At 38.0% G+C, this 15,162-nt stretch overlaps 1 protein-coding gene across 1 annotated transcript in view; it reads left to right on the plus strand.

Moving 5' to 3' along the window:
* The window catches only part of LOC145991698 (uncharacterized), a 71,226-nt gene extending 58,839 nt beyond the window's left edge, over positions 1-12,387 (plus strand). Inside the window, exons 4-5 of the mRNA XM_083127756.1 lie at positions 10,080-11,404; positions 12,359-12,387. Coding sequence (XP_082983882.1) covers positions 10,080-11,404; positions 12,359-12,387 — 1,354 coding nt within the window. The remainder of the gene's footprint in view (positions 1-10,079; positions 11,405-12,358) is intronic.
* The last annotated feature ends 2,775 nt before the right edge of the window (positions 12,388-15,162 follow it).

The raw sequence follows: 15,162 nt of genomic DNA on the forward strand, positions 1-15,162 counted from the left end.
GAAGAAGGTGCGAACTTTAGTATTATTTTCAAAGAATTGACATTTCTCAAGAGAACGTAACACGTTTCATGTTCTTGGGTGCAATACAAGTTGAATAATAAGCCAAAATATGATTATGTTTTTTTACGAAAAATATGTAATTTGCATTTTTGGAGGAAAATTGTTATAACTCGGGCACTATGGGAGCAATCTACATCGGATAACTTTTGTTTTGCAGCTAAAACATCATAGCATGCAACCATGTACAATTCAGAACGCCGAACCGAGGAAGGGGGGTTTGGGGGCGCGACCACCGAATTTCAATGAAAAAAACACAAATCTTGAGTTTGCCTCCTCTTCTCCCACTATTTTGGGGAGAAGGCGCAAACTTTAGTATTTTCTTCAAAGAATGGACGTTTCCAAAGAGATTGAAACATGTTTCATGTTCTAGGGTGCCATACAAGTTGAATAGTGAGAAATGTGTAACTCTGTTCGGAAATGTGGCATGGATATGTTGCAGAGAGGGGAGAGGTTGGTCATCAATATGAATATCCCAGGCTTGCTCCAGACCTGTGTCAGAGTTTCCACACAAACATAAGAGTATGAAGGTCCGAAAAGCACATTCATTTCGTAATCAGCACCATGATACCATATGGTATCATCGGGCGAGTACACCTTACTCTGATGATACCATATGGTATCATCGGGCGAGTACGACCTTACTCTGATGATACCATATGGTATCATCGGGCGAGTATGACCTTACTCTGATGATCATCGGGAGAGTAAAGGTTAAGCCACTAAGTATTACGTGGAAAATGCATTGAATTATCATTTTTTTCTTGTCCATATGGGAGTAGTAAGGGGACTTGTCAACAGATGGAGGGGATAAGAGTGGGTGGCGCCGTCCGATAGTTGTCGGACGTCGTAGTAAGGCATTTTGTTGGGCAAACTGAAGGAACATGGAAACAAATAGGTTCCATTGATACATACGATTTTTGTCGAATATCGCTACCCGACAAAGTATCTCACTACAACATGCGACAGAAATTGCATGGACTGCAACATCCAACAAAAATCGAATGCATAAACAAGAAGAGCATTAGACTGCAAATGTGCTGCAGGAATTTTATTACACTTCTGGCTCTCCTCATCTTATTTAATGTAGCAGTGCTTACAAAGGTTTTCTTTCATGATCCTGACGTATTACTGGTTTCGCACAAGTTAACATACGTTTACAATGACATTGCTCTATTCTTAGATATCAAGAAGAATCCAACCAAATGGGATATATATTGAATACTATCACGAAAAAGTGAAACATAAATCTGCATTGGTGAACGTTATAGAATTGACAAGTTCATGCTCCCAACCTCAAATTTACTGCAACACTAGTATTGCAATGAAATTAACGCCACTCTCTGTCCTGTCTGTTTAAACTCATAAGAGATGGTCATTAATCTGTCACTGAGTAAGGTTAATGTCCAATATTATGAAATAAAATACTAATAATGAATATGTAAATATTTTAATATCATATTTACTCAAATCATTCGATCATAAAAGCAAATAACTTTCTTCAAGAATTGACTTTTCTCTGCCAGCCCTGCTAAATTTTCACTTTGCATCTACTGATTTATACGAGGGGTGGCCAGAAAGTAATTTCCAAGTAGTAGGGACATTGATTTTTCGCAAACGCCAAAACCGTGAAAAATAGTAATTGCTGCGAAGTTATGTTTAGGACGTCTGGTGCAGTGATGTCTGGACACATTTTTCGCCCGTTCGAATATTGAAATAATGCGATTTTGGCATAAAATGCAAATTGTTGGCATTTTTAGCGATTTTTTTAAAGAAATGTCCTAAAACAACGAAAAATTCCATGAAATCCAACATTCTTGTCTCTTTTAGGCCATGTTTGTGTACATAGAGCATGAATGTTCTCCAACATTTTACTCAAGAGTAAACTATAGAGTTATACATACACGGAATAATTCCGACAGCCACATTAAATCATGTATTTCCCATGATTTTTTCGATCCCCTGCGGGGGAGAACCGGGATGTCTTCCACCTATTCAAACTGCTCCGGCGCCCACCCAGCATCATATGAAGCTGGTACCTTGAGGAAACTTTGAGGGATAAAGGTAGCTAGCTGGCGTGGTGCTGATCACATCACCCCCACCTTCAGCCATGATCAAGAAATTGTGGGGCCACTCCACACCCTTACTATACACCTTCATGGAAAAGTGCAGGGGAGCACTTTACTTTTAATTCCTCAAAAATCTGTTCCAACATATCAAACTGTCACGAAAATACGTAGACAATGCGATCTACAATTTGAAATAATAGTTTAAAAGCACAATAGAGTATTACGTTTCGGTATATTTGGCAGATAAATGTTCTAAAACAAAAACGCGAATTTTGGGAAACGTAACACAAACAAGTCAAAAAAAGATAATGCCAATTTTTGGTGCCATAATATATCGGTATCTGTCACGTGAGATTGTTTGATTTAAATTTTTTGGGTGCATCGTCACTTATGGTCATTATGCACCCTTCAGTATACACGGGGAAAATTCCATTATCTAAAATCCTTACCTTAAAATTAAAAAAGGGGTATGGAATGTAACTTTCCCAAAATATCTTTCAAGATATCAAACTCTCACGAAGAGGCGTAAGCCATGTGACTTACAATTTGAAACAGTAGTTTAAAATGAAGGTATAATTTCAGATATTTGCCAGAAAATGTGCTAAAATGAAAATGTGAATTTTTGGGAAAATAACACCGTATAGTAAAAAATAAAAAATAAGAAAATAAACCAATTTTTTTAAAATAACAAAATATCAAGGTTCCTACCGATTAGGCATAAATAAATCAAGAAAATCAGTTGTAATTTATTGCATTAGTAACAGTGAGTCCCTAACCTAATTTTCAGCATAATCACCACCATTGTTCTGACATTTGTCGTAGCATGGCACTAAACTTTGTATGCCCACGGCATGTGTGTCTGACAGCAAAGACTGAAACTATCTCTACCGCAGTGTAGCTGTCAAATCCTTGCCTTGCCAGAAACCTCTTCAGTTAAGCAAAGAGATGAAAGTCTGTACATTCAAGCCTAGGGCTGTACAAGGAGTGGTCCAAGATCTCTCATCTGAAATGATGCAAAGGGCCCGTGTGTACTCAGCTGTATGGGGTTGTGCACATTCGATTGGCCTTCTGTGAATTGTCTGCACCATCGTCTGACCATACTATCACTCACGACGTCCGGTCTGCACACCTCACACAATTGCTGGTGGCTCTGTGCAAAATTCTGAGCGTGCAATATAGGCTACATCGCAGTCGGTGGGAGACAGTATGAGAGCTGCAATCTTTAACCTAGAACTGTCCTAAAACGGCTGCATTGCAACTGTACGTATTACAGTTACATGCCACTTCTTCCTGCCTGCATGTGTGTGTGTCGCTCTCTGACCACTAGTGCTGCGTATAGGCACCATTGGAGCTTTTTTCGGGATGCCCCTCGTATATGAACTTTCAGAAGCTTTTATTATTAGAATGTTCCTGCTTTAATGTGTGGTTAGCTAAATCAGGTACCTATACAATGCAATTCTATAAATTCCTTGCGTTAAATTTCTAATACCCACATACCCTTTTCGTCAGCATTAATGGTATAACTGCATGTTGTCAATTTCACAGTATTTCACTTGGATATACTGTACTGAAGCAGAAATCCCATTGATCATGTAAGGAAATATGACACTTTATTTTGTTCGATTCAATTGTTTCACTTATATGCAAGAGTTCAGTTGTTTGCTTTACAGAGAAGAGAGAAGTAGCTTTATGCATTAAAAAATGAGTCCGCAGTCCGCACTCATGGTTCTTGTATGCAGAGGGTTCCAAACCTCAGTGGAAATATCAACATATAATACCGAGAATGTATAAGGAGACTAATAAACTACAAATTGTATTTCTTAATCATTCACACTTCACTCTTATCTCATTTAGTCGTAACTTTAAAAATAATCAAGTATTTTATTTTAAACTTACTGTGTATGACAAAATTTCGTAATCCTTCCGTAGCTTGTAAATTGTAATAATTTTCCAAATTCACTATTCTGCACTTTGAATTCAAATAATAGAGAATAGAGAAATTAAGTCAATTTCATAGAAGGTAATATTGGTACTTAACAAAACCATATGTGGATCTGTGTGAATATATTATTCCTATTTGCAAAAACATCGATTTAGTTTAGTTTGTAATTGTCAGGGAAAAATGTAAATTTTTTTCCTGGAAAACCTGGAAAAGTCAGGGAATTTCATTTCTGCTTGTTTGTAGCCACCCTGAAACCTAGATTGTCTTTCATTGATGAAAAATTAGTATATGTTGGAGATTTTGGGGTTGGTTTTGTTGGCATACTGCATTATTTCAATAATGTCAATAGGTCTGGAATTTCTGTTAGGGCTCTATTGTTTGATGATTTGATGAAGTGTAAAGCTGGTGAATTATCATCTGATCCTTTCTGTTGATAAATGGTAAGGTCAGTTGCATGTGTGGTGTTCTTCCTATCTAGTGTATCCTCCATGAAATCCACGTTATCTACTGGGAAGAAAATATATCTGTCCTTGATGACATCTGCCGGCACATACACTCCCTGGTTATTTCTGATATCATCTATTATCGTCTCAGCTATTTGTGTTTCACATCGTCGAAGTCGATTGTATCCAATTGACAGACCATAGCCATGCAAAAGCTCAATGACCTTCTTGTTCCTTACAGATTGGTGAACTGATATCCCACAACTACTTGCTGAGGCATTACACGTGTAGACTGAATATTTGTAGTTGCTGTACATTTCACTTGTCTCTCATTATATGTCATGGATATTGCAGTTTGTGATATGCTCATGACAGCCTTGTTAACACTTGATTGCTTGTGTTCTGAAGACAGATGTTCAACAGTACCACAAATAAGCCATCTGAAAAAAGAATACACTTCTCGTAGCACATGTTCTTCTGTTGCTTCTAATGATCCTGTGAATTCCCACTTCTTAGTGTTCATTATAGACTTACGAAGATAACTAGCAGCATCATAGAAACTCCTCATAGTCAAGACCAAATCTTCATCATCATTCTGTGATGTCATAGCAATATCTCGTGCATGCTTCATACTAACATTTCAGGTTGATTTCTTTGTGATGGATGGTGAAATTCAATATCTGTAATCTGTAACATTTTTCTGCAGCAATTTCTTAATTTTGTCCTTGTTATAGATGGATAAGCGACATTATTCATAACACGAATGTTTTCATAAGTGGTTTGTACATCAACCATACTCAAGGAACCAGTCTTTAAACACTCTTGAATCATACAGATGAATTCAATCTCTGATGCAGCTTCAGGGGCTGTAGAGATATTGGGTGCACTGGTATCAGGACATCGTAGTACATGTGTCACATTATTTGCCCAGCACGGCAAATTGTATCTAATTTCGATAGCATGACCATCTTCAGGGTTGATTGCTGTATTGAGCTTTATCTGGAGGGCTTTATTCCACTTTTAGCAATAGCATCACTCAGGCTTTTTTGAGCGTGATCAACCGACAGCTTCCTGAGGGAATTTGCACGCGTCTGACCACCATTACAGAAGAAGCATTCATCTTTGTTGAATGAAATGCAATGCGAACGTGTTAGTCTTGGTGTGCTGCTTTCCGTCACAGTTGGTGTTTGCTGATTTTGGCTTTCATAGCGCTTTTTCATACACTCCAATTTTCCCTTGTGAGTGACATCTTGATAACAACTTCGGTGCCATGATGCCCTGTTGTCTGCCAGCATGGCAGCAGTCATTCCACGTAGACGAATATTAGATGATACATACTTCACGTTTTCGTATTCAGCATTCTCTTGCACACTTTGTAAAACCTTTACATGTGTGGTGGGGTTTGTGATTAGTCCTTCTGTTAATTTCTGTTGACATATTATACACAGTGCATAGTTGATTTCCATTTTTAGCCTTGTTTCTGGTTCACTGAGATCCATCTGAAAAAGAAAGTTTCTTTTGTATTTAATTATGCATAACATGAGCTTGTTAAAGCTTTTTTAAAATAAATATGTAACATTACCGCTAGTTTTTACACAATTCACATTATTCCTAATAATCGTAGAAACTGCATCAAGAAGTATTTAAAGCTTTGAAAATTTGTTGTAGTCGTATAAATGAAGATATTGCTGTTTTGGTGAAACGAGTTGTCGGCCATTTTGAATCCCCTTCCCACTCCCCTGCATAATTTTTTGGACTGGCAACATCCATATTCGTTTTCCCTGTGCTAATACCTTTCAGAAAAACTAACTCCCATGATTGTACCACAAAAATCCCACGGTAAACTACATGCTCCTCCACTAACAGGAAAATCTCTGGGAGGAGGCGTGATTTTAGCAATTTTAAAGAAATATCAACCCACCAAAATTGAGTACACTATAGACGATCCCACTGTTGACTCTTTAATTGTAAAGGTTAAGACTCAGGACAAAGCTAATGCATACATTTGTGCCATCTATATTCCTCCCGATTCACCACCTAAAGTGTACAACATGATATTCAGCCACATAACTACACAATGTCCAAATGGGTGTCCTCTAATTTTAGTTGGCGATTTTAACATATCAGAAATCATGGGCACTAACTGTAATTTACTAAATTCCAGGAACAGTTGTTTAGAACTCCAAAATTTTCTTCAACTTCATTCCTTAAGCAGCAATAATAACGTAACAAACACACTAGGCAGAACACTAGACTTGGTCATAACTAATATAAGCCACGTGATCGTCGAAAAGAACCAAATGCCACTAGTTCTCGAAGATAAGCATCACCCAGCTTTATCGGTGTATGTGTCCCACACACAACCATGCAGAATAAAACCAGAACTGACAAACAAAAGATATAATTTTTAAAAAGCCGATTCCCAAAAACTGTATCAAGAACTCCAAACAACTAACTGGAAGAAACTAAAAAATTATCAAAATGTAAATGATGCTACAAATAACTTCTATTAGATTCTAACTACTGCATTCGATAAATGTGTCCCCTTTATGATCTGCAACTTGCGTTAATTTCCTTGCTGGTTCACCTGCAAAATAAAAAAAGATATTGCTTCAAAAGCAATGCATCACTGAAAATCGAAACAGCAGAAAGGCAACGCGTCCTTTCACAAAACCAAGTTCAAAGAATTGCGAAATAAACTCAAAAAATGCATTAGCGAATCATATCGTAAGCATTTATTGAACTGTGAACTAAATATACAACACGATCCCCGACACTTGTGGTCTTTTGTCAAAAGCAACAGAAAGAAAGCACCACCTCACCCCACTACTTACTTAAATAAACCTCTCTTAAGCAATAATGAAATTGCCGAAGCTACAGTGCCTTGAATAATGTAGTGTGGAAAACGGACGGTTCTGGCCCCTCTGGCAGATTCCACTCAGAAAGGATACTGCTAGAGGCGCTGGTGTTGATACAGGTGCATGGCATTCGTCTGCTTATAATGGAAGTAAATGGAGTTTTTGCTGCAACGTCTGATTCTTTTCCTTGTAACATTTCTTTGTATCAGAAAATTGTTATGATATTTGGTACAGTAGTCGCGAAAATATTAAAGAACATTGTGAACTGTGGTTAAGTGCATTGATGGTGGTAGATTAACGTGCTGTTTTTACACAAAAATCGAGGTACCTGTTCATGTAATATGGGCATATAGTTTTCACCTACAGGCAAAATTAATAAAATTTGAATAATGATGCCATTATTGACAAAATTTTAAAAAGTGCAGCCAACCATGCTTAAGTTCCCAGGTTCGAATCCTGGCCTGGGCATGGATGTTTTTGAGTGTCCACTCATCAGTTTCATCATATCATCACTCATCCCCATCTTCACAAATTAGCCAAAAGTGGCACAAAAGGGATGTAAAATAAACCAATTCAATCAATTTAAAAAGAACATTGTTACAGATTTCTCATTTAGCATAATTTGATTTGCATGAAATTTAACTTCAGAATGAATTTTTAGTATGAAATACGAAAGAGCAAAAATATTTTTGCTCTAGAAATAAATTGAACTTGTCCACATTTTGCGATGGTATGCAAACGTATCTGTTCAAATTCGTTTGGGATAACCTTTCAACACAACAGCTGGCATATGAAATTCCGCCATCTTATTTCCAACACAACATAACACTTCATAATTGGGAAAAGAGAGACGTGGTAGTATATAAATATTCAGTGGCCACTGCCACCATCCTCGGAACTTGCTGTACTGTTGGCGTGCGCCAAGCAACAGTGCAGCAAGTTCCTACAAGGATGATGGCCGTGGCCACTGAAATTAATCAAAAATGAAAAAACAGCTTCGCAAATAAAAGTGAGTACTAGTTTCTCCGTATTTACAACATAACACGCTGTTAAGTATTTTAATGAAGCCAAGGAGTGCATTTAGATTTAAGGCTGACATTAGAGATCCGTTATCCTTAACATAGGTTGGAGAATTGCCTCAATGTGCTAATACAGTGATTATGCTTGAAACCCTGAATTGGGTTCTGCTCACGAGAAGAAAATCACTGTCAATTTGAACAGAAAGAGGTAAATTTCTGTTAAGTTTAGGTTCCATTTGATTTGCATTAACCTGCAAAATATTGAACAGCTGTCAATAATTCATTCTTTCCACAATATATAGTGAATTGTGTTTGGAAGACATCCAGCTGGATGTTTTCACAAACAGTGACATATTTTTAAAGGTTTCTGGCCCATGAGACATTACAGAGCAGTTAGTAATATGCTGGTATCCTTATCCCATGTTTTTCACCAAGGATGGAAGGGCATGGGTTCAAATCCCACTATCTCCTTCCACCTTTGAATATTTTTTTTTAATATATTTTTTTATTGTTAGTGAGCTAAATATAGACTATTGATAATCACAAAGTTAATGAAACAATGTAAAATTTAACATGAGGCTTCCTTTGAGGAATTCTCCTTCTGCACAGTTTTTTATTGTTAATGCAATAATCGGGTTATTTTTTAAGTAAGATCCGTTTTGCAATAAAAACAAAGTAAGTAAATGTTTTTCAAGATACCATTTATTTTCTGAATTTGCATACACTTCTCTATTTTCCTACATAATTTTGTTGCCATTTTAAACATTTATCGTAACAAACTACGACTTTTTAGATACCCTCCTCATATAACTCTGCCACCTGTGATGATAGCCAGTTACTCAGAAGCTGAGTTAATTGTTGTTCTTTGCAGCAAAAAGTCCACTAACAAGACACCCTGCCTGTCCCAAAGACAGTTGCCATGATGCTGCTCAAAGAATGCCTAGAGCCTACGTAATTATTCCGATGCTCACGTGCAATTTCAAACAGTACTCACAAAAAGACCTTGCACCTAGTGACTACCACCTGTTACACCATCTGAAGACCTTTCTGGGCAACAAGCATTTAGACACTAACGAAGAAGTGAAAACTACTGTGAGTAGCTAGCTATCATCACATGCGGCAGAGTTCTATGAGGAGGGTATCCAAAAAGTCATAGTTCGTTACGATAAATGTTTAAACCGGCAAGGAAATTGTGTAGAAAAATAGAGAAGTGTATGTAAATTCAGAAAATAAATGTTTTTTTTAAAAAAAAAATTACTTCGTTTCTATTGCAAAACTGACCTTACTTTAAAAAAATAACCCTAGTATTATGAGAGGCATACATACTTCGTTTTTGACGGAAACACATATCGTGAGAAAATAAGCTGCTTAATGGTCATATTTCATGTTTTTGAAAGGTGTGAGGTGCATTTTCCTACCATGTTTTGTGTGAAAATGCATATTTCATGCTCATTTCGTGACATTACTTGTATCTATTTGCAAATCAATATTTTGACGCGAAGAAGTATATTTCTGGCACTAACAATTTCTGCATTCCACATATAATTTTTTCCCTTTATTTTATACACATAAATATTCGGACTAAGCTTTAATTTTAATGTGAGACTATGCTTTAAAATGTTATTCAGTGTACATTACAAAGTCAGTAAAATTAAGAAAATTGATAGAGAAATTAATCTTTTACATTCCAGCGATTTTGACAAGAAGGAGTTTACAGTAGATCCTGGTGATTTGAGGAGTCTAGAGGGAGACGTAGATGCCTATCCTGTAGCTGTGGAAGTAAATGATCATGAAGTAATTGATTCAAAGGAAAGTATAGTAAATTCTACGCATTTGAAAAAATACAATGATGATTCAGCATCCAATGCAGACAATGCCTTCATGGAGATAAAACACTCGAACAGCAATTTTCGAAACCATGAAGATATTAGTTTATTTGAATGTAACAGTTGCAATAATTCCTTCCCTCAAAAATCTCTCTTGATCAAACATTTCAAAATTCATGAGGATATTGATCCTTTAAAAAATAAACCATGGAATGGAGTGTTCAATCCGAAATTACACCTACATGATGGTATTCGACATTTTGTATGTACTCACTGCAACAAAGCATTCTCACGCAAAGGTGACTTAACTGCTCACTTACGCCTACATGATGGTATTCATCCTTTTGTGTGTACTCACTGTGACAAAGCATACATAAAAAAATATAGTTTGACTGAACATTTACGAATTCATAATGGTATTCGTCCTTTTGTGTGTACTCACTGCAACAAAGCATTCACATACAAAAGTCAATTAACTGCTCACGTACGCCTACATGATGGTATTCGGCCTTTCGTCTGCACTCACTGCAACAAAGCATTCCCACGAAAAAGTCACTTAACTAATCACTTAGCCATACATGAAGGTATTCGACCTTTTGTGTGTACTCTCTGCAACAAAGCATTCACACACGAAAGTCACTTAACTGCTCATGTACGCCTGCATGATGGTATTCGTCCCTTTGTGTGTAATCTCTGCAACAAAGCATTCACACGCAAAAGTCACTTAACTGGTCACTTACGACTACATGATGGTATTCGTCCTTTTATGTGTACTCACTGCAACAAAGCATTCACACGCAAAAGTCATTTAAGTAATCACTTATCCATACATGATGGTATTCGTCCTTTTGTGTGTGTTCGTTCTTTTGTGTGTGCTCACTGCAACAAAGCATTCACACAAAAAAGTAGTTTGACTGTGCATTTACGAATTCATGATGGTATTCGTCCTTTCGTGTGTACTCTCTGCAACAAAGCATTCAAATGCAAAAGTGACTTAACTGCTCACTTACGCCGACATGAAGGTATTCGTCCTTTTGTGTGTGCTCACTGCAACAAAGCATTCAAATGCAAAAGTACCTTAAGTGTTCACTTACGCCTACATGATGGTATTCGTCCTTTCGTGTGTACTCTCTGCAGCAAAGCATTCACATGCAAAAGTCGCTTAACTGGTCACTTACGCCTACATGATGGTATTCGTCCTTTCGTGTGTACTCACTGCAGCAAAGCATTCACATGCAAAAGTCACTTAAGTGTTCACTTACGCCTACATGATGGTATTCGTCCTTTCGTGTGTACTCTATGCAGCAAAGCATTCACATGCAAAAGTCACTTAACTGCTCACTTATGCCTACATGATGGTATTCGGCCTTTCGTGTGCACTCACTGCAACAAAGCATTCACACGCAAAAGTCGCTTAACTAATCACTTATCCATACATGATGGTATTCGACCTTTTGTGTGTACTCTCTACAAAAAGCATTCACACACCAAAGTCACTTAACTGCTCACGTACGCCTACATGATGGTATTCGTCCCTTTGTGTGTAATCTCTGCAACAAAGCATTCACACGCAAAAGTCACTTAACTGGTCACTTACGCCTACATGATGGTATTCGTCCTTTCGTGTGTACTCACTGCAGCAAAGCATTCACATGCAAAAGTCACTTAAGTGTTCACTTACGCCTACATGATGGTATTCGTCCTTTCGTGTGTACTCTATGCAGCAAAGCATTCACATGCAAAAGTCACTTAACTGCTCACTTATGCCTACATGATGGTATTCGGCCTTTCGTGTGCACTCACTGCAACAAAGCATTCACACGCAAAAGTCGCTTAACTAATCACTTATCGATACATGATGGTATTCAACCTTTTGTGTGTACTCTCTGCAACAAAGCATTCAAACACAAAAGTCACTTAACTGCTCACGTACGCCTACATGATGGTATTCGTCCCTTTGTGTGTAATCTCTGCAACAAAGCATTCACACGCAAAAGTCACTTAACTGGTCACTTACGCCTACATGATGGTATTCGTCCTTTCGTGTGTACTCACTGCAGCAAAGCATTCACATGCAAAAGTCACTTAAGTGTTCACTTACGCCTACATGATAGTATTCGTCCTTTTGTGTGTACTCTCTGCAGCAAAGCATTCACATGCAAAAGTCACTTAACTGCTCACTTATGCCTAAAATGATGGTATTCGGTCTTTCGTGTGTACTCACTGCAACAAAGCATTCACACGCCAAAGTCGCTTAACTAATCACTTATCCATACATGATGATTTTCGTCGTTTTGTGTGCACTCACTGCAACAAAGCATTCACACACAAACGTAATTTGACTGTGCATTTACGAATTCATGATGGTATTCGTCCTTTTGTGTGTACTCTCTGCAACAAAGCATTCACATGTAAAAGTCACGTAACTGCTCACTTACGCCTACATGATGGTATTCGGTCCTTCGTGTGCCCTCATTGCAACAAAGCATTCCCACGAAAAAGTCACTTAACTAATCACTTAGCCATACATGAAGGTATTCGACCTTTTGTGTGTACTCTCTGCAACAAAGCATTCACACACGAAAGTCACTTAACTGCTCATGTACGCCTGCATGATGGTATTCGTCCCTTTGTGTGTAATCTCTGCAACAAAGCATTCACACGCAAAAGTCACTTAACTGGTCACTTACGACTACATGATGGTATTCGTCCTTTTATGTGTACTCACTGCAACAAAGCATTCACACGCAAAAGTCATTTAAGTAATCACTTATCCATACATGATGGTATTCGTCCTTTTGTGTGTGTTCGTTCTTTTGTGTGTGCTCACTGCAACAAAGCATTCACACAAAAAAGTAGTTTGACTGTGCATTTACGAATTCATGATGGTATTCGTCCTTTCGTGTGTACTCTCTGCAACAAAGCATTCAAATGCAAAAGTGACTTAACTGCTCACTTACGCCGACATGAAGGTATTCGTCCTTTTGTGTGTGCTCACTGCAACAAAGCATTCAAATGCAAAAGTACCTTAAGTGTTCACTTACGCCTACATGATGGTATTCGTCCTTTCGTGTGTACTCTCTGCAGCAAAGCATTCACATGCAAAAGTCGCTTAACTGGTCACTTACGCCTACATGATGGTATTCGTCCTTTCGTGTGTACTCACTGCAGCAAAGCATTCACATGCAAAAGTCACTTAAGTGTTCACTTACGCCTACATGATGGTATTCGTCCTTTCGTGTGTACTCTATGCAGCAAAGCATTCACATGCAAAAGTCACTTAACTGCTCACTTATGCCTACATGATGGTATTCGGCCTTTCGTGTGCACTCACTGCAACAAAGCATTCACACGCAAAAGTCGCTTAACTAATCACTTATCCATACATGATGGTATTCGACCTTTTGTGTGTACTCTCTACAAAAAGCATTCACACACCAAAGTCACTTAACTGCTCACGTACGCCTACATGATGGTATTCGTCCCTTTGTGTGTAATCTCTGCAACAAAGCATTCACACGCAAAAGTCACTTAACTGGTCACTTACGCCTACATGATGGTATTCGTCCTTTCGTGTGTACTCACTGCAGCAAAGCATTCACATGCAAAAGTCACTTAAGTGTTCACTTACGCCTACATGATGGTATTCGTCCTTTCGTGTGTACTCTATGCAGCAAAGCATTCACATGCAAAAGTCACTTAACTGCTCACTTATGCCTACATGATGGTATTCGGCCTTTCGTGTGCACTCACTGCAACAAAGCATTCACACGCAAAAGTCGCTTAACTAATCACTTATCGATACATGATGGTATTCAACCTTTTGTGTGTACTCTCTGCAACAAAGCATTCAAACACAAAAGTCACTTAACTGCTCACGTACGCCTACATGATGGTATTCGTCCCTTTGTGTGTAATCTCTGCAACAAAGCATTCACACGCAAAAGTCACTTAACTGGTCACTTACGCCTACATGATGGTATTCGTCCTTTCGTGTGTACTCACTGCAGCAAAGCATTCACATGCAAAAGTCACTTAAGTGTTCACTTACGCCTACATGATAGTATTCGTCCTTTTGTGTGTACTCTCTGCAGCAAAGCATTCACATGCAAAAGTCACTTAACTGCTCACTTATGCCTAAAATGATGGTATTCGGTCTTTCGTGTGTACTCACTGCAACAAAGCATTCACACGCCAAAGTCGCTTAACTAATCACTTATCCATACATGATGATTTTCGTCGTTTTGTGTGCACTCACTGCAACAAAGCATTCACACACAAACGTAATTTGACTGTGCATTTACGAATTCATGATGGTATTCGTCCTTTTGTGTGTACTCTCTGCAACAAAGCATTCACATGTAAAAGTCACGTAACTGCTCACTTACGCCTACATGATGGTATTCGGTCCTTCGTGTGCCCTCATTGCAACAAAGCATTCACAAAAAAATTTAGTTTGACTGTGCATTTACGAATTCATAATGGTGTTCGTCCTTTTGCATGCACTTACTGCAACAAAGCATTCCCAAAGAAAACTGCGTTAGATTCTCATTTACACATTCATGATGGTGTTCGTCCTTTTGTGTGTGCTCACTGCAACAAAGCGTTCACATGCAAAAGTCACTTAACTTATCACTTACGCCTACATGATGGTATTTGGCCTGTTCGTGTGCCCTCACTGCAACAAAGCATTCAAAAGAAAATTTAGTTTGACTGTGCATTTACGAATTCATGATGGTGTTCATCCTTTTGTGTGTGCTCACTGCAACAAAGCATTTACACAAAAATGTAGTTTATCTTCCCATTTACGTATGCATGATGGCGCTTGTACTTGACCTTTCCTGTGTACTCAGTGCAACAAATCATTTACACAAAAATGTAGTTTGAATTTGCATGGATGAATTTGTGATGTTATTCAGCCTTTTCTGTCTTAATATAATTTAGCATT

Source organism: Lepisma saccharinum, chromosome 8, assembly GCF_977018435.1.
Source record: "Lepisma saccharinum chromosome 8, izLepSacc3.1, whole genome shotgun sequence".
NCBI lineage: Eukaryota > Metazoa > Arthropoda > Insecta > Zygentoma > Lepismatidae > Lepisma > Lepisma saccharinum.